We start from the raw sequence: 20,752 nt of genomic DNA on the forward strand, positions 1-20,752 counted from the left end.
CATAGTCAGAGTCGCATTGACCAACCAACTTGCATTCTTCACTTCTTTTATACAGAAGACCATAACTAATTATACTTTTCACATATCTTAGCATTCGTCGAGCAACCTACATATGGTGCTTCTTTGGATTGTGCATGTAGCGACTCATCACACCAACTTCAAAAGGAATATCAGGTTGAGTCTGAGTTAAATAAATCAGACTATCTACCAATTGTCATATCTTCTAAATTTTTTCCTTTGTGTGCACACATTTTATCATTTGGTTCAATTGGAGTTGCAATAGGCTTGCACCCCAACATTCCAAATTTCTTCAACAAGTCTCTGAAATACTTTCGCTGATGAAGTTATTTCTCATAGAGTAAGATCAATCTCCAAACCAAGAAAATGATTAAGCTATCCAAGTTCTTTCATATGAAATAGAACAAATAAATTTTCCTTCGTTTGAATGATTTCTTCTTCATTATCCCAGTTACAATCAAATCATCGATATAGACTAGCACTATATCTTGCTTCCCTCCATCGACTTTGACAAACAAACTTGAATTTGCATATGTAATTAAATAACCACTTTGAGTTAAAAATTCAACAATTTTACTGTACCAGGCCCTTGGCGATTGCTTTAATCCATAGGGCGCCTCCCGCAACTTACAAACATATCCAGGGTGCTCTTGACTTTGAAAACCCATTGGTTGAGCCATGTAAATCTCCCGATCTAGCTCCCCATCTAAAAGTACATTTTTAACATCCATGTGTTAATGATCCACAATAAATAACGAAAAACCTTTTTCAAGGAGTTCATTGCGGCGACAAAGACGAAAGAAAGAAGGAGATAAGATTAGGAAATTCTATGTTTTAGGGTAGGGGTGTTCATGGGTCGGTTTGGATCGGTTATTGGTCAAAATCAAAATCAAATCAACTTAATTGGTTTTAAAATTATCAAAATCAAACAAAATATAATATATATTTATCGGTTTGGTTGTTATCGGTTTCGGTTCGGTTTGGTTCGGTTATTCAGTTATTAACCATAGACAAAAATAAAAGAAATAATTCATTCAAAACGTGAAAAAAGTGAAAACAATCCATTCAAAACGTGAAAACAATCCATTCAAAACGAAAATAGTTAGAATGACTGACATTACATAACTTTCAAAATTTACTATGAATAAAGCTTCAAAATTTATTATTTTGGCCTAGAAGGAAGAGACAGTGACATTTTCAATCTCATAAAAAATTGTCATAGACACTCATATACATGAAACCAATAAAATAAATATTCTCACTTTGGGCATTTTTTGTTTTCATAAGTAAATTATAAATAAATTTTAATGAAAACATATATAAGATCTTTAAAATTAATATATTATGTATGTATAATAATGAAATATATGTATATAATTTGTCGGTTTGGTTTGGTTATTTTTTCAGTTTTTTCGAACAAAATCATAACCAACCCAAATATTATCGGTTTTTAAAAATCTAAAACCAAACCACACCTAACCCAAATAAAATCGATTTATTTAATCGATTTGGTTTGATTATTTCAATTTGGATCGGATGAACACCCCAATTTTAGGGTATTAATATAAAGCCTGGACGGTTCCCTTGATGAATCGGGCCAGGAGTTTTTGTTGGATTTGACTTTTTTTATTTTGTTTTGATTTTTATTCTAATTTTAGATCCGTCTAAATCTATTTGTACAAATCATTTATTTGAATAAAAGAGCCTGAAGTTTCACCAAAATGTATTTAAAAAAGGATAATTATCCCTTGTAAATTTTAAATTAAAATAATAATAAATAAATAACAATAAAAAATATATCCCTTGTAAATTAACATTTGAAAAGTAAGTCAAAAAATAAAAAGTAGGGGAAACCTACTTTTGGTTTTTAATTTATTTTAAGTCATTTCTAATAATGCCAACCACTTCCTAACTTATTTTAAGTTGTTTTTATATTTACCAAACATTTTCAGAAGTTCAAAACTGAACTTAAAAATAAATTTGACCAATTTTTAAGTCAATTCAAACACCATCTTAATTGTAAATATTCCTCCATTAATAATTATTTAAAAATACTTTTTCAACTTAAAAAAAAAGTAATTAAAATCACTTTTTATGTTTTCGCGAACACTTTGAAAACTGAAAAAAAAAAAAAAACTTACTAAAAATAAGCCAAATAATCCAAACGGCCACAATTATTTTGGGCTTAAATTTACCATTTTTAAAAACGGGTTATAACTATTGATTTGAGATATCAGATTCAGAATTTGCTGTTGGATTCATGTCATCACGCTAATAGCATTCGCTTGCTTCGTACCGAAGTCGTAGACGAATCCGAAATCCCCCATTTTCTACCCGCACAATCACTCTGAATGTTCACTTAACCTGCTTCGGTTCTGAGAGAATTTGCTTCAATTTTTCTTTCAATTTCATAGGTTTGTTCGTTTTTTCATTGTGTTGAATGTATTTGAGTTTCCAGATCTTGTTGAAGTGTATGCTTTGATACCCTAACGGATTGTTTGACATTGATTTTTTGAACTTCGAGCTTTTTTCTCATTTTAAGTTATTTGATTGGATTTGTATAGTCTACTTTTATAACTGTATTTTTTGATTGCAGGTGTCAAAATTGGATTTGATTTGTTTGGATTGAGTGACAATGGTTTCCTTCGAAATGAATGATCGGAAAAGTAAGTCAACTTGTCATGGCTTGTGAACAACATTAACTTTGTTTTTCTGCTGGTTATTTCATATTGTAGGCTTTGAAGACTTGTATTACTAACTAACATCGGAATGTTGAATGCACAAACGGGTATCAATGAACTTTGATAGTTTTTTGTAATTTATATTGGCATCTCCTTGGGAACTATGTCCAACTAGATGTCGTGGTCTATCCTATGTTTGAAATGGTTATTGGCATTATGGATATTTTGTATCTGATTAGTTTTAACTTGATATAGGGAATCTTGATCATGTTTGTCTTAGCTCAAGAGTACAGAACAATTTAAATACGTATAGTTTGGTGTAATTGTTACATTGATTTTTTTTCTAGCATGGACATACTAGGCTTTTTAGGTAAAAGTTTTCCTTAATTAGAGTGATTAGTTCTGCAGTGTTCCTATTTTATTGAGTGCGACATTAGCAATTTTACCGGGTCTTTTAGCAAACATTTTGTGTATTTGATTGTATATAAAGTTTAATATATTATTTAACTTGTATTATATTTTATAATTACGAATGAAAGAGAATGTTAAATTAATAGTCGAAAAGTTAGTTTGACTTTGAGAGAGAAGACATTAGATCAAAACTTAAAAATTGATGAGTTAAATAACTTTGAATTTCAGAAACGTGTGAGTTGCATATTTAATATTTTTTAGAATGTTGTTGAACTTTCGGACAGCCCAAAATGAAAAAATGTGTCTTATAAACTGGGATAGAGGGAGTATTGATGATTCTGCTACTTAATGCAAATCTAGATGTTGAAAGAAAGTTACATAAGAAAGGAAGTATTTTCTGTTCTATTAAGTTGTTATGTCTACTAAGCTTTGGATGCTTGTTGAAACAGAGATTGGGCTAGGGTTGACTGGATTCGGAGTGTTTTTCTCATTCTTTGGGATTATTTTCTTCTTTGATAAGGGACTAATTGCCATGGGGAACGTAAGTACAATTATGCTGCCACGATCATTCTATCTCTCAATTTTTCCATTTTGTTCATCAGCTTTTATGTTCTTTCTGCTAATCCCCAGTTGACACTCTGTTATTTTACCGAATCAGATCCTCTTCTTCTCAGGGGTGGCACTAACCATTGGTCTCAAGTCATCGTTGCAATTTTTTATGAAACGCAGCAACTATAAGGTTTACTTAGTTTTATATGTTCTTTTCCTTCTGCTTGTCACCCCCTCTTTCCTCTTGTTCTCTGTCGAGATAAGTATTTTGCTGATATATCTCTTGTGTTTCTACTACTAATCTTGTTTATTCTTTTTCTCTTTCCTTGTTTCGTAGGGAACAGCTGCATTTGGTGCTGGATTTTTCTTTGTTATCATTGGTTGGCCTATATTAGGAATGATTCTCGAGGCTTATGGATTCATTGTACTCTTCAGGTATATTGAATATATGTTCCCTTGAATGTTATACTTTCTCTTATTATTCCTTTAGTTGCTGATGAATTGTTTTGTACAGCGGTTTCTGGCCAACACTATCAGTATTCCTGCAAAAGATACCTATTCTAGGTTGGATTTTCCAGCAGCCGTTTGTCAGATCGGTATGTTATGTTTTCAAAAGTCATATATCTCATTGCATTACTACTGTGTCAGAAGAAGTTTGTTAAATAGTTTCTGCTGCAAAGCCGTTTATCTAAGTCTAAGGTGGCCCTTGGACTAGCAATCATTTTTCTATCTTTTACTTTGCTTTTACTTTGTTCTTGGTTTTACGATTTTCTGAATGGGGGAAAGGCACATCCTTGAATTACACATGAAAAATTCAGCAACTGCTCTTAACCATATTAGCCTTTGTCATGTCATCATATTCTGTGTAATAAAAGAAAGAAATCCTTGAAGAACTTATAAGAATAATACAGTAAAGTTTCACTTATTCCCACCCTATAGGTCTACTTCAATATATCTCAACCACCACTCTAAATTCAACACACTAGCTTTTTCTACACACCCTATTTACCTTTGTTCTAGCATTTCACAATCTTTTGAACTCTATAGCCCCCATATATTTTCCTCAAGGACAGATGAGTTCACTGTAAAGTGTAAATTACCCCTTGTTTGATCATTTGATCAATAACAATGCATAGATGGAATGTCTTCTAACTAAGCTTTACAAACAATTAATATTCTTATGTGATGCCCTTTAATACAACTAGTGGTTATGGTACATATTGATCGTTTGCCTTTCTATTTCTTCTTCATTAAGTCCACATTGATTCTGAAATATTGTAGGTCATTGTGAACATCTTCCTTTTATATGATTTTGGAGTTACTTTGTCCATTTTTAGCATGTCCAATTCGTGTCCCACCTAGGGTTTGGTGCATGTGGAGTACCATCTCAATGACTTTCTATCGTAATATCATCTATGCATTCTACTTGCACTCTCTGTTGAATCAAATCATTTCTAATTTGCTTAATAATGTTGCTCAGGCTTATTTCTTAGTAGTCTCATTTTTATGACACTCATTACGTATATATTTAGGACCAACATTCACCTCCATATAATGTGTTGGTCTCATGACCATTGTTCTTGGTTGTACATCGTTATTCTATAGACTTGCCTTTCACTTTGTTAGGGACCTCCTTATCACATAGCACTTTCATGACACTCCTCCATTTTAACCATCTTATTTTTAATTCTATATATCTTTATCTATTGTGCCTTTTCTTGGAAGAGTAAACTTATATCTGAATTGTCTGCATTTAAACACCATAATCCCATTTAATCACTCCACATTCATTCTCATTTTGTGTGATAAACTTGCAATGCATATATTCTACCCAGTGTTATCAAAGGCGAAAAAGCACAAAAAAGCACAAAAAAGCTCTAAGGTCCATGGGGCTTTAAGCACAAAGTGCAAATAAAGCGTGGCTTTAATGAAAAATGGCGCAAAGGGAGAAAAAATACAAATGTATATGTTTAGTCCAAGTCTAATAATTATAAGCATCAATGACAATTATATGACCAAAGAAATTGAATTTTTTTTTTATGATAAAGTGAAATATCATTTGTTTAGTGTCACTTCTTCATAAGAGATTCATTGGCAAGGAAAAGTTTGTCTTAGAACCTTGATGACGACACTGAAGCGCTCAACACGTTTAGAGCCTCGCTTCAGGGCTTGAGCGCGCCTTTGATAACACTGAATTTCTACCATACTTTTACTTATCTTAGAATCCTCCCTCTATAGCTTGCTTCTTCATATTTCTAACTTTTGGTTAGCGTGCTAATTTCACAACTTAACAAATATCCTCTACGAAGGTCATGGACCATGGAAACAACATCCTGTATACTATTTAGCTCATCCCAAGATTAACTGGAACTCTTCTATATACCCGGAGGGGGCATTCCCATCATTATGAAATTATTTAACTTAACAAAAACTCTCTTTTATAGTTCTTGCACTTGTGATCTCTCTTTTATACACATTGTTTTATGGCATTCATATATTTTATACGATCTTGTTTCTCTCAGGCACCCATCATTTTTCTCTGATACTTTATCATAGACTCTCTCTAGATCAATGGATTTCATGTGGAAATCATCATTCTGTATCTCCAGATAGATTTTCAGCAACCTTATTATATATAATATAGCTTCTATTGTAGATCTACCATGCATAAATCCAAGCGGGTTTTTGCTGCCCTTGGAAGACCCACAAAACCATGCTTTGTTGGTTGTTCCCTGAAGTTCATTGTATATAACTCATGAGTTTGATTTGATGACATCTACCAAATGCAAAAATGTATTTGGCAGGTCTCCCTTCTACTTTTAGCAAATTCTTAACATATTTAATGACTTAACTTCTAGGAGGCACATAGCGTTGTTGTACCCATTATACAAGGTTGCATTAAGTTAAATGGAGAGTCCATTTAAGATAGATTGAGATTGAATTTTTTGTCTCACATGTATGAAAATCAGGATTTTTCAGCATGGTAGATAGTGGGGAGAGTATGAGAAGGAGGAATTGAGTATTCTTATTACTGCTAGGGGTGCATAAATGGGTAGGTCAAAGGGTAACTCAGTTTAAGACCACCAATAGATAGGGTAAGATAGGCTGGGGCCTGGATCCAAAATTTAAAATTGGATATACATAGGGTTGATTTTGGTGTGAAAGGGTTAAAATTATTAGATCAGCTTGATAATCTATCTATTATAATTCATACACTTCCAAAAATTCTAACCCATGTTTTCATACTAAGCTATCATCAGTTCATCACTTAGCTAACTAGATCTTTTATTTTGAAACGCCAAGTAATAATGTTTCAACTTAATATTGATTTCAACGTTATGAGAGTTCAAGAAAGCCATGACATTGAAAACTTCATTTCTTTTAAAAAGAGAGAAACTTCTTTGATAGGCAAGGAAATTTATATTGAAATGATTATATGCCATTTTAGAAACATTTAATCAATCTTGTGTTTGTAAAACATTTAATAGACTCTTGATGCTGTTTTTGAAGCATTTTGCCAATATGAATTGCCATATCATGCTTAATACAATTATAAATTAATATTATAGGTTCCATACGTTCTACCAGGTAATGAGCCGATATTTATGGGTTGGATAGGGAAAAGTTTAAAATTTGGTTGAAGTTACAAATTTTAAAATCAAACTTAAAGTTGGTAAGATGATTTCTGATACTATGGCTATTTTTAGACTGCCCTTTTCCTTTCATAATCCTCTTTTCTTGGCACCTGGGATCAGTTTCGCAAGGCTTACATAGGTGGAGTTTGAGATTCTTATTGCCGGCCCAATTTGTTTGGATCGAGTAGAATGGATATTAGAGGATTTATATAACCAATCTGACTATTTTGAGATTGAGATGTAATTAGACTGAATGGAACATAAAAGATCCAGGGCAAAGCTATGAACTTATGTTACCTTATTCACTCCTAGCTTCCTTACATGTGGAAGTTAAAAAATATATTTGGAGTTCCTACCTGTTTCTTTCTTCTCCTTTTTTTTTTTTTCTGGGTAAAAGAGTTAAGGCCTTAATTGAGTTGGAGATGAGGAGGATTACTAGATCTGGTTTAGTAAATGGTGGCCAGAAGTTTGCAGTGGCATGACTAAAGAAAAATTGTTAACCTTTTCTCCAGAGACACATTTGGTTAGAAATAGAAAAGCTGAGACAAATCAAGGGTTTTATTAGTGTTAAACAAGTCTTTCAGATCTTTCCCAATAGCTGCCATGACCCAATTAGCTGTGATGGCACCTTACCCTAACCCTCTAGGCAAACCACAAAAGCATTTCAAACTACAACATGTAATTAAGAGCCAATGTCATTTGCTAGGCAGGGGAGATTTAGAGGTTTAAGAATATTTTGTTGGTTTTATCATCTATATTCAAAAGCCGCTATTCGAGGTAGAATTTACCCTGTAAAAAGAATGTTAGGGACAACAGGCCCTCTCCCTATCACGTTAGCTCGTCTCTCCACACCATGGCTCACCCTCTTATTGGTAGAGTTTCCTCACCAAGGAATGACCATCCACTTAGTCCTTCCCTTGCTTTACCGACATTTTAACTCATTGCCTTCCAGTCTTTTTTCAAGTTACCCTATAGCTCTCCTTGCAGTAGCCACCTCACCCTGTTGCACCTCCTCATCCCTGAGCCGGTTCCCTCTCTTTCTATTGCCATTTCCCCCTCTCATGTATATCGGATTCCAGGAATCTAAAGAAGTCTGAGCCGTAATCCCTTGCTCTTAAATCCATCCTGTATTTGTCCTATCTCTGCATTTAGGAGTTTGGGAAGAAGGGTGTGCTGAAACAGGGAGAACTGGGTTACAGTTACACAAAACAGAGCAAGCCATGTAGGCAGAAGATTGCAACTGGTATTAAAAGATAGCTAAATGCTAAGAGGTGGTGTGCTATACTGTAGAAGTAGGTACGTTGGATGGAGGTGGCAGTGGAGGGGGAGGAGAGAACACGTAAGTGAGAGCACTGAGATATGGATCAGCACATGGCTGGTTAGGCTTCTGTCAGATCAGGCTGTGTATGCTGGATTAGTGGTTCAGAGAAACCACATTCCTTTCTCCTGGTTGGTCTTAAAATTCATATGGCTCCCAAAATTCGTTTCCTGCACATGTTTTTGAAGACAGTGATGTACTGCTGATGCTCCAACTTGAGAATTGAGATGGACTAAATTTTACAGACAGGACCAAATATTCAGCAACAGGACTAAAAATGAATTTAACTCAGACTTATTTTGGGATCTGTCACTTAGATTTGGAAAAGATCCCTACTGTATGACTTCATGGTCTTGTTTAGAAGACTTGTTCCCTCCCTAACCCTAATTAGATATGATCATACAAGCCGTTTTCACGAATTAACTATTTTACACATACTTGTAGAGTTTGGCAAGACTTTGCCTGACCATGGAAATTATGAGTGTTCCATTCTTCATCATCACTATTATCTTATCTGGGACTTCCCTATTTTAATTAAATAAATCAAATATTCTGTTTGGTTATTAGACACAGGGTTATGGAGGTCGAGGATCATGGTAGAAGGTTAGTAGGTAGTTAGTTGAGTGATGCCTCCTTGCATTCCAGTAACATTAGTTCTAATCTCGTTGTTTCTTGCCCTTCGCTTTCTGTTAATACCTGTTGTTTTTTGTTTCGATTATCACAATATTTTGCTGTTGTACTGTTCCTTTTCTGAATGCTATGTAATGATTTCATTATTATTTGCTATGTCTGTATTTTATTAATATTGCTTTGTTACGAGTCTTTGTGCATTTGTTGAAAATTGCACCATGCCACTTTTGTTTAGTTTCTTTTGCCTGAGACTGTTTGTTCTTCCCTGCAGTTCTTTGACCGCTACCGTGGAAAACGTGTCCCTGTATAAACCTTAGTTGAATGATGCAATGAAGTGAACATCAGTTAACCTCACTTGTACGTTTGTAAAGTACTCTGTTCTCAAGATTGATGTCTCGAAGGGTGTTGACAGTATAGTTTGTTTGCAGTGTATGTTGTGAGCCTCGACGCCAACCAAACTTTTTTGACGATTATCTTTTTTTATTTTTTATAATTCTGGTGTTTGGGCAGCTAACACGATTTTTTTCTTACTATATCTTAGTTTCTAGAGCAAAAAAATAATAATTTTGATCATGTGCTAAAATTTCCAATTTTATCTTTTTCCAATTCATTGATTTATGGAATGTTTTTTTCTTACTCTAATGGACGATTCTTTTTCCAGGTACATAGCTGTTCTGTTCTGTTCTAGTTAATTTATTTGTTCTTTCTGTTGGTTTAAATAAATAGGTTGTTAAAGTAGATGTTTATTAGTCGGTCATTGTTTCCCTTCCATGTCGTTGTCATTTTTTTCCCTTCAGAATCTATTTATCTAACTAACAATATCCTTAATTTTTTAAAAAAAAAGGAAAAATACATAAATATTCATGTTATTTTTTCTAATTTCTACGTAATTGCAAATTATGTATCTGATAAAATTGGGACGATAGACGTATTCAGTTAGATTTTGAGATGGTTTGTGGCGAAACCTATGTTTTCATTCAACTAACATGTCTCAATTTACTAAGTGTAGATAGTTTCAAGAGTTACAAATCCATAATCAAATCTCAAATAAAAAAAGTGAGTTGATTTAGGTTAAGCCTGTTAAGAGTTGCGAGTTTGTTGTAGCTGATCCTAAGAACTTTGTTTATTTGCTATCCTATCCAGAGGACGAGGTACATATTAATACATTATTGACTCTTTGTTGCTTACTTGCTTTATTCTTGCGTCCAAGGTGCATATTAATATAGTAGGATAGTGACGTTTTCAATTAAAAAATAAAAAAATAGACAGGTTGAGATGTGATCACTCATACAAGTTAAATAGCAAGTGTCACCTACTGTAATGGCCCTAACCATGCATTAGCCATGGACATATTTGAGTGTTGTTAATACCTATTAGGCCTGAAATGACAGGAAATCAAGAATTTACAAAGAGTTTTATGACACAGAATAAAGAACTAATAGAAAAAGAGAAAATTAAAAAATAATTTTAAAGTAAAAATAAAAAATTTCAAACTCTCTTTACCAGCCCCCAGTACTAAAACTTGAACAAAACATGCCAAGGCTTTGCTCCTCTCCTTTTGTTTTGTTAATAATTTAAAAATTCATAACGTCAGCAACTCATATCTTCTCAGACCAATACATAAAATATCAAGAAAGATTTGCCCCTGCAAAGGTAATAAGTAGTTTTTAAGTTATATATAATAACAATATATATATTTTTTTTAATGTTATCATTATAATTTGTACATTATAGTATGTTAGTTGTCATTCAGTCAATATTTCTCATAGAGATTTACATGTAATTACTTTATACGTCATTCATCCCTGTTTATGTAAATGTGTTATTACTTGAGGAGTCAAATCGTTTTTTCTTTAATTATAATTGTTTCAAACTACTTTTTTTTTAAAAAAAAACTTTAACTATGTTAACTTAGTACTTTTCATGTAGTTTTTAAATATGTAAATTTTATTTGAATAAAATGAAGAATCTACGTCAAACTTAGGTATATTGACCCTCATACTCCTAATCTCTTCACATAAATTGAGACGGATGAAATAAATAATTTGATTGTATAAATATTTTTCCTCACAAAAATAAATATTATTTTGGTAGTAATAGTAACTAATAACCAAGTATTTGCGAGTTGATTAATCAATGCAACTTGAGCATTATCATAAAAAAAAAAGAGCATGAGTTTTGCAACCAAAGTAGGAAGTAGGCTTCAAAAAAAAAATATTAACTCAATCTTGAATACTTGAAAGAGACCACATATATATAGATTTCCATAGCACTTGAATTTAACCATCAATTCTTCTACTTCTGTTTTTCTAATACTAAGCTCAATAGCTTAAATTATAAACAAAAGCAATGGCTCCAACATTGGCAACAATCTCTATTAATTCCAACACATGGGATGTCAAAATTTTTGTTGTAAATGAAGGGCATGGAGTGAAAGGTCTTGCAGACATGGGCATTCAAACACTTCCTAAACAATACATTCAACCTCTCGAAGAGCGAATAACTTCAAGTGATGTGGTGGTGGATGAAGAACAATGTATACCAGTCATTGATCTATCAAATTGGAATGATACGAAAGTGGACAACATGATATGTAATGCAGCAGAGAAATGGGGTTTTTTCCAGATTGTTAATCATGGAATTCCAATAAAAGTTTTTGAGAATGTTAAAGATGCTACTCATAGGTTCTTTGCTTTGTCTGCTCAAGAAAAGAACAAGTACTCAAAAGACTATTCTTGTACAAATAATGTTCGTTTTGGGACAAGCTTTACTCCTCAAGCTGAAAGGGCTTTAGAGTGGAAAGATTACCTTAGCCTCTTTTATGTTTCTGACGAAGAAGCATCTGCACTTTGGCCTCCTGCTTGCAGGTTCAGTTCTCATTTTAAGTTCGATTAAATATTGTTTCATCTAAAAGTTTAAATTGTTAGAGAAAATATACTTTTTTTATTTGATCATATTATATCTCATCATGGCAAGGGTGGAATCATTAGATAAGGATTCAGACGAATTTATTCGTATTAGGATTTTATTTAACCCTTCCCCCTCCCCCAAGGAGCTCCCACCTTTGTTTCCTTGGTGACTCGAACTCACAACGTTAAGGTTGAAAGTGAGGGGTGCCATCTCAGCAACTTCCTCTTGTCCATATTAGGAAATTCATTAAATATGTATGCATATTTATTCGCAAACACAACAGCTAATAAGATGAGCTATGGGTTAAGTGACAAGTTCAAAACCCATAAACTTCTGACTCTGCAACCGCTTTTTGGGTTGTAGTGAAATTTGGATCAAGACCTCTTGTCTACTCTGATGCCTTGATCAATCGTGTGACTTTCTTATTTAAAAGTTTAATTATATTTAAAGAGAATATATATTGTTTAATGCTTATGATTATATTATGTGTCATCCTAACTGTTTTTGAAAATTTTGTTTGTTGTTTAATCTCAGGGATGAAGCACTTGAGTTCATGAAAAAGACTGAGCTTGTGATCAAAAGACTGATGGAATCACTAATGAAAGGACTAAATGTGAAGGAAATTGATGAAGATAGGGAATCACTTCTAATGGGTTCCAAAAGGATCAACCTTAACTACTATCCTAAATGTCCAAACCCCGAACTTACTGTCGGGGTAGGACGCCACTCTGATGTCTCAACATTAACCATCTTACTTCAAGACAACATCGGAGGACTCTACGTGAAAAAACTGGGCAATGAAACTTGGCTTCCCGTCCCACCAATAAGTGGAGCGCTTGTGATTAACATCGGTGATGCACTTCAAATCCTGAGCAATGGTCGATACAAGAGTATCGAGCATCGTGTTATTGCTAATGGAAGCAATAACAGAGTTTCAGTGCCAATATTTGTGAACCCTAAGCCTAATGATGTTATTGGTCCTTTACAAGAAGTGTTAGAAAGCGGTGAGAAGGCAGTGTATAAGCAAGTTCTTTATTCGGATTATGTCAAGCATTTCTTCAGAAAAGCTCATGATGGGAAGGACACCGTTGATTTTGCAAAGAGATGATATACTTCATTGTATCAAGTGAAACAAAATCTTATTAATTTTTTTTTTTTTCATTTCCAAAGGTGAGGAGGAAACCTAATGAAAAGATGTCATGACATGTAATACTGATAAACCCTTCTTATGAATAATTGTACTACTTTGAACTAATAGAATAAGTTTGTTTTCACAAAAGAAAAAAGAAACTTTTGTATTCAATATATCTTAATTTATATGACGATGTTTGATTAAATGGATAATTTAAAAAATAAATAGAAACTTTGGACACATAACTTAAATATAAACAAAATTCAAATTTTATTTTTGAATGAAGTTAGACGATACAACTAAGGTGTAGAAGAGATCCACATATCACTTCCTTTCTATCTTTCCTTAAAAAACTACTTTTATATCCAATGAAGTCCTAACAAATCATATCACTAAAAGTAGAAAGTGTTATAAAATAGAGAAAACGTTAAACTTAAATTGCAAGAGGAGAGAGAAGGAATAAGTAAAGTAGAAAGTAGAAGTAAATTTTTATTTTCTCTATATTTGATATCCTGCATTGCCTTTTATAGGGAAAATATTACTTGGAGAAGTAATGTTGCTACATTAAATGGTGGGTCCCATGACATCTACACATTTACAACACTCCTCCTTAGATGTTCATATATATATATATATATATAGATAATACACTTTGTTTGTTGCCTCATTAAAACCTTATCTAGAATATTCAGTGGGATAAAATCTTAGTTAAGGGAAAAATAGTGCAGCGCACATTTACTTCCCCGATGATGGCGTCACTTAATGTATCGAAGATAACACATTTCAATCCTGTATCTCAGCTTCTCAAAGGTTGACGTTGGTAATGAATTGGTGAATATATCTGCTAAATTATCACTGGAATGAACTTGTTGAACATCTATATCACCCTTCATTTATAGATCATGAGTAAAAAAGAATTTTGGTGAAATATGTTTTGTTCTATCTCCTTTGATGTATCCTCCTCTTAGTTGAGCTATACATGCAACATTGTCTTCATATAATGTTGTTGGGATGTCTCCTTTTAAGGGAAGACCACATGTTTCCTGGATGTGTTGAGTTATTGATCTCAACCACACACATTCTCGACTTGCTTCATGGATGACTATTATCTCTGCATGATTTGAAGAAGTAGCAACCATAGTTTGTTTTGTTGAACGTCATTATATAGTTGTACCTCTACATGTAAATGAATAACCTGTCTGAGATCAACCTTTATATGAATCAAACAAATATCTTGCATCTGCATAGCCAATTAATTGTGAATCAAATTCTTTTAAATAAAATAGTCCTATATTGATGGTCCCTTGAAGATATCTAAATATATGTTTAATACCATTCCAGTGTCTTCGTGTTAGGGAAAAACTAAATCTTGCTAATAAATTTACTGAAAAAGATATGTCTGGTTGAGAATTACTAACAAGGTACATCAATGCACCAATTGCACTAAGATATGTTATTTCAGAACTAACAAGTTCTTCGTCATTTTCATGAGGTAGAAATTGATCTTTATTAATATCAAGTGATCTCACAATCATTGGGTACATAATGGATCTGCTTTATCCATGTAAAATCTCTTTAAAATATTTTTAGTATATGTTGATTCATGAATAAATACTCCATTTGTAAAATGCCTAATTTGTAGACCAAGACAAAATTTTATCTTTCCAAGGTCTTTCATTTCAATTTTTTTTCCAAACATTCTACTGCCTTTGAAATCTCTTCGCGAGTTCCAATGATGTTCAAGTCATCAACATATACAACTATTATGACAAATTCAGATCTAGACCTTTTTATAAATACACAAGGACAAATTGGGTCTCTTATACCCTTCTTTTAATAAATATTCGCTAAGATGATTATACCACATGCGTCCTGATTGTTTCAATCCATATAAAGATTTTTGAAGTTTTATTGAACAATTCGCCCCAGAATCTTTATATATTTCAGATATTTTTAATCCTTCAGGAATTTTCATAAAACTATAGTTGTCTAGTGAGCCATATAAGTAGGCTGTAATGACATCTATCAGATGCATGTCAAGTTTTTCATGAACTGCCAAATTTATAAGATACCTGAAAGGTGATTTCATCCACCACAAGAGAATATGTTTCCATATAATCAATGCCAGGTCTTTGCGAAAATCCTTGTGCCATAAATTGTGCTTTATATCTTATGACTTCATTTTTCTCATTATGTTTTCGCACAAAGACCTATTTGTAACCCACTGAATTTATACCTTCAGGTGTTCAGACTATCGGTCTGAAAATATCGCATTTTTCAAGTGAAGCTAATTCAATTTGAATTGCATCTTTCCATTTTGGCCAATCATTTCTCTATCTACATTCCTCGACAAATTTTGGTTCAAGATCCTCATTTTAATGCATTATTTCTATAGCAACATTAAGCAAAAATATTATTGACAAGTATATCATTTTGATTCCATATTTCTCTTGATGAGACATAGTTAATAGAGATCTCTTCATTATTTTCTGGCGCCTAAACCTCTTTCAAGGTTTCACTCCTTGCTTTTATTGAGTAGGTACTTTCAAATCATGACCATTTTGATCGTTAGCTCCTTTTCATTTTTGAGGATTTTGTTAATCTTTGAAACCGATTGATCCATCACATTTTAAGCGTGGTTTAGATTCATTTGTATTAATAAATTGTCCTATCGGAAAATCAACTTGAATTGAAGCATTAGTAGCTGGAATATGAGATTTAGTAATTTTAGATACTTCAGTGAATGCATGTGACAGTTGATTTGCAATATTTTGCAAAGGGATTATCTTTTGAACCTCTAGTTCACATTTATTTGTATGAGGATCTGAATGAGATAGTGATAATGCATTCCAATCTATTTTCTTTTTCAGCTGCTTATTTTCTCCCCCTAATGCTGGGTATACTAATTCATCAAAATAACAATCAACAAATCTTGCTGTAAATAAATCTCCAATGATAGGCTCCAAATATTTTATAGTAGAAGGAGATTCATACCCAACATATATCCCCAACCTTCTCTGGGGACCCATCTTTGTACGTTGTGGTGGAGCATTTGGAACATATATTGCACATTCAAATATTGTAAGATGAGAAATGTTTGGCTCCCGATCAAAAGCCAATTGTAACGGAGAGAATTCATGATAGCTTGTGGGTCTGATCCGCACAAGACTTGCTGAATGCAAAATAAAATGACCCCATAATGAAATGGAAAGTTCTGTTCTCATAAGCATTGGTCTAGCAATTAATTGGAGACGTTTAATCAATGATTCCGCTAGACTATTTTGAGTATGAACATGAGCAACTGGATGCTCAACTGCCAGTTGATATACAATAATCTTCAAAAGCTTGGGATATAAATTCACTCGCATTATAATGACGAATTTCCTTAATTTAACAATCTGGAAATTACGCTCTTAACTTTATTATCTGAGCAAATAATGTAGAAAATGTCACATTGCGAGTTAATAATAAGTACACATGTGATCATCTTGTAGATGCATCTATTAAAACTATATAATATTTAAATGGTCCACATGATGGGTGAATGAACCCACACATATCACCCTGTATAACTTCCAAAAATACTGGAGATTCAATTCTCACTTTGATTACTGATGATGGTCTAACAATCAATTTACCTTGAGAACATACAACACAAGAGAATTTCTTAAATTGGAGAATTTTATGGTTCTTCAAACAGTGTCCATGTGAACTGTCAATTATTTTGCGCATCATATTAAAATCGGAATGGCCCAACCTGTCACGACCCAGGGGTACCCCCTAGATGTAACATGACATATAGAATCCTGAAGGACTCCATACAAGCCACTTAGTCCTCGTGAAGGCCCGCGGTTGCCTTCACGAGCCGTCTAGTGGCTCGTGGGGATGGTCCTCTTCTGGGAAGCCTTGACAAGGCTATTGCCTAGCCTACCACGAGCCACACCACGTGCCATGGTCCTCACCTCAAGCCGTGGTAGTGGTCGTGGTTTCTTGGGGAGTGTCTAGGGGAGAGTGGACTGCCCTAGTCCTCTCCCTTGGCCCTTGTCCACTTCTATGGCTCTAACCCACACGTTTAGCTGTAGTTTAGTCTACTAGTTTTCGGGGTGTTACAATATCTCCCCGTTGGGAACATTCGTCCTCGAATGACGCTTTAGACACCTTATAGAAGTAAAGACTCAAGACTAGTAGCCCATCGTGCATGCAACATCATCAAATGCACAAAAAGAAGGAGGAAACATCAATTCCAACTCAAACATACTCAATGTATCACAAGAAAGTAGGAACTACATCTAACAACCCATCTTGCATGAAATTTCAACATTTATCATGTTCTTAGGAGGAATTACCTTCTCCAAGATAAAATCACGCTCAACACAATCTCATGGAGCCTTTATGCAATTTACTCTCAGAAAGCATAATTAAAGCATGTTCATCAATTCATCTCATGAAGCATATATGAAACTCTTACTCAATGCACAACATGAGGAAAATCAATCATATAAACTCATTTTCTTGCTAAACATAAATTTCTCATGAACATGCATAAAATAGGGAAATCATGGAAAACTCATATAACACATATGACTCCCAAAACAAGGAAAACTCAAGAGGAGCTAATTACCTCAAGCTAGAATAGGAGTAAAAGGAAAAAAAATGAGGATATCGGGACATCATATCGGTTCGGCCTCCCAAGTAGCACCCTCAACTAGTTGATTCCTCCATAGAACCTTCACGGAAGCTATTTCCTTGTTTCTCAATTTCTTAACTTTCCGGTCTAGAATCTCTACTAGAACTTCCTCATATGATAGACTTTCATCAACCCCAACCCTTCTAAGGTGATTGTGGATGCCGGATCTCCAACACACTTCTTAAGCATAGAGACATGAAACACCGGATGCACCGAAGCCAATTCATTTGGCAAATCTAACTCATAGGCAACTTTATCAATACGCCTCAAAATTTGGTATGGGCATACATACCGGGGACTAGTTTCCCCTTATTTTCCAAATCTCATCACACCTTTCATGGGTGAGATTTTCAAATAGACCAATCATTTACCTCAAATTCTAGATACCTTCTCCTCACATTGGCATAAGACTTTTGCCGACTTTGAGCCGTTCTCAACCTCTCTCTAATGAGTCGAATTTTCTCAATGGCCTCTAGAACCAATTCGGGACTTATCAAAGCAATTTATCCCACCTCGAACCAACCGATAGGAGATCTACACCTCCTACCATACAAGGCCTCAAATAGAGCCATACCAAATATTTGAGTGATAGCTATTATTGTAGGCAAACTCTACCAATGGCAAATGGTCATCCCAATTACCCTTAAAGTCAATTACACAAGCTCTTAACATATCTTCCAAAGTTTGCATGATACGCTTTGCTTTCCCATTAGTTTGGGAATGAAAAGCCGTGCTAAGCTTAACCTTGGTGCCAAGACCTTTTTGAAAAGATTTCCAAAAGTGAGAAGTAAATTGAGGCCACGATCGGAAATAATGGATAAAGGTACTCCATGCAACTTCACCATCTCTCTTATATACAACTTGGCATAGTCCTCCGCGGAATAGGAAACCTTGACGGGAATAAAGTGAGCCGATTTTGTCATTCGATCTACAATAACCCAAATAGAGTCATGTTGTCTTCGGGTGCGAGGCAAACCAACAATAAAGTCCATATTCACCTCTTCCCACTTCCAAGTAGGAATACCTATATCTTGGGATAAACCTTCTGGTCTTTGATGCTCAACCTTAAGTTGTTGACAATTAGGACACTTAGCAACAAATTCTGCGATATCTTTCTTTATCCCTTCCCACCAATTGACCTCATGCAAGTCAAGTACATCTTGGTGGCTCCCGGGTGAATGGAATACCGAGAACTATGTGCTTCTAACAAGATTTGCTCTCTCAAGTCATCAACATTAGGAACACATAAATGGCCTTGGTATCTAAGTACACCATCTCCCCCTCGGGAGAAAGCCTTAACGGATTTATTAAGTAACGCTTTTTTCAATTCAACCAAAATAGGATCAAGACCTTGCCTATATTTCACATCCGCCACAAAAGATGATTTAGACTCATTGTGAACCATAACACCACCCTTAGTGGAGTCCACTAATTGAACACCTAGTTGGGACAAACTATAAACATCTCGAACCAAATCTTTCTTATCATCTACGATATGAGCAACACTTCCCATAGACAATTGATTAAGAGCATCCGCTACCACATTGGCCTTGCCGAGGTGATAAAGAACACTCATGTCATAATCTTTCAATAATTCAAGCCACCTCCTTTGGCGAAGATTCAAATCCTTTTGACTGAACACGTATTGGAAACTCTTGTGATCAGTAAACACATCAACATGAACCCCATATAGATATTGCCTCCGAATCTTTAAGGAAAAAACAACCACCGCTAATTCAAGGCCATGGGTAGGATGATTCTTCTCATGGACTTTAAGTTGCCTTGAAGCATAGGCAATCACTTTACCATTTTGCATAAGCACACATCCCAACCAAACTCTAGCGGCATCACAATACACCACAAAGCCATTTGTACCTTTCGGTAAAGTCAACACTGGAGCAGAAGTAAGTTTATCCTTCAACTCTTGGAGACTTTTCTCAGAAGATTCCGACCAAATGAACTTAGCCTTTTTTTGAGTCAAAGCCGTCATCGGAGAGGCAATGGAAGAAAATCCCTTGACAAACCTTCTATAATAACTGGCCAAACCGAAGAAGCTTCTAATGTCCGAAGGAGTTAGAGGTCTTGGTTAACTCTTGACCGCATCCGTCTTCTTTGGATCCACCTCAATACCCTTACTCGACACAATATGCCCAAGGAATGCTACGGACCTTAACCAAAATTCACACTTGCTAAACTTTGCGAAAAGCGGATGGTCCTTCAGGACTTGCACTACAACCCTCAAATGGTCGACATGCTCACTCTCACTCCTTGAATAGATCAAAATGTCATCAATGAACACAATCACAAATATGTCAAGGTATTGTCTAAACACCCTATTGATACACTCAAATTACACTTCCCTAAAGAAGTATAAGCAATCGTTATCAAGTAAAGAACCCAACTTGTAGGTTGGGGTCGATCCCATGAGGAATATGGTTCAGACTTAAACTTAACTCACTATTATATTTGTTTAGTCAACTTATTTCCGAGACAAGTAAATAAAGGCGGGGGGGGGGGGGGATTTGTGAAACAAATAACTGATTGTTGATCAAGTAGCAAGTAAGCAAGATTCAAACTTTGTTGTTATCAATGAGAGAGAAACTAGGGTATATGTGTTCCCCATAAATTCTTAACACTGTAATCCTAATAATAATAATCCTTTCCTAGTATTTTAAATGCAAAGTTGGTAAGATATATCCCTAAGTGATTGGTCCTCCAAATAGGGAATTTCACTGTCACGACCGGGGGGTACACCCTAGATGCAACACGGCGTACTCGACC

The 20,752-nt window shown here is 34.5% G+C and overlaps 2 protein-coding genes across 2 annotated transcripts; both read left to right on the forward strand.

Annotated features, from left to right (window-relative positions):
- Positions 1-2,257: 2,257 nt before the first annotated feature.
- On the forward strand, positions 2,258-9,880 carry LOC125829005 (vesicle transport protein GOT1-like). Its single transcript, XM_049508290.1, has 7 exons — positions 2,258-2,432; positions 2,615-2,684; positions 3,560-3,651; positions 3,769-3,849; positions 3,997-4,094; positions 4,174-4,255; positions 9,514-9,880. The coding sequence occupies exons 2-7, from the start codon at positions 2,654-2,656 to the stop codon at positions 9,550-9,552; spliced, it is 423 nt and encodes a 140-aa protein (XP_049364247.1). The 5' UTR covers positions 2,258-2,432; positions 2,615-2,653; the 3' UTR covers positions 9,553-9,880.
- A 1,684-nt stretch (positions 9,881-11,564) lies between these two features.
- Positions 11,565-13,316, forward strand: LOC125828998 (feruloyl CoA ortho-hydroxylase F6H1-3-like). Its single transcript, XM_049508285.1, has 2 exons — positions 11,565-12,109; positions 12,687-13,316. Exons 1-2 carry the CDS (start codon positions 11,592-11,594, stop codon positions 13,258-13,260), a joined length of 1,092 nt encoding a protein of 363 aa, XP_049364242.1. The 5' UTR covers positions 11,565-11,591; the 3' UTR covers positions 13,261-13,316.
- Positions 13,317-20,752: the final 7,436 nt, after the last annotated feature.

Source organism: Solanum verrucosum, unplaced genomic scaffold (assembly GCF_900185275.1).
Source record: "Solanum verrucosum unplaced genomic scaffold, falcon-dt-bn FXZP01000231.1, whole genome shotgun sequence".
NCBI classification, from domain to species: Eukaryota; Viridiplantae; Streptophyta; class Magnoliopsida; order Solanales; family Solanaceae; genus Solanum; species Solanum verrucosum.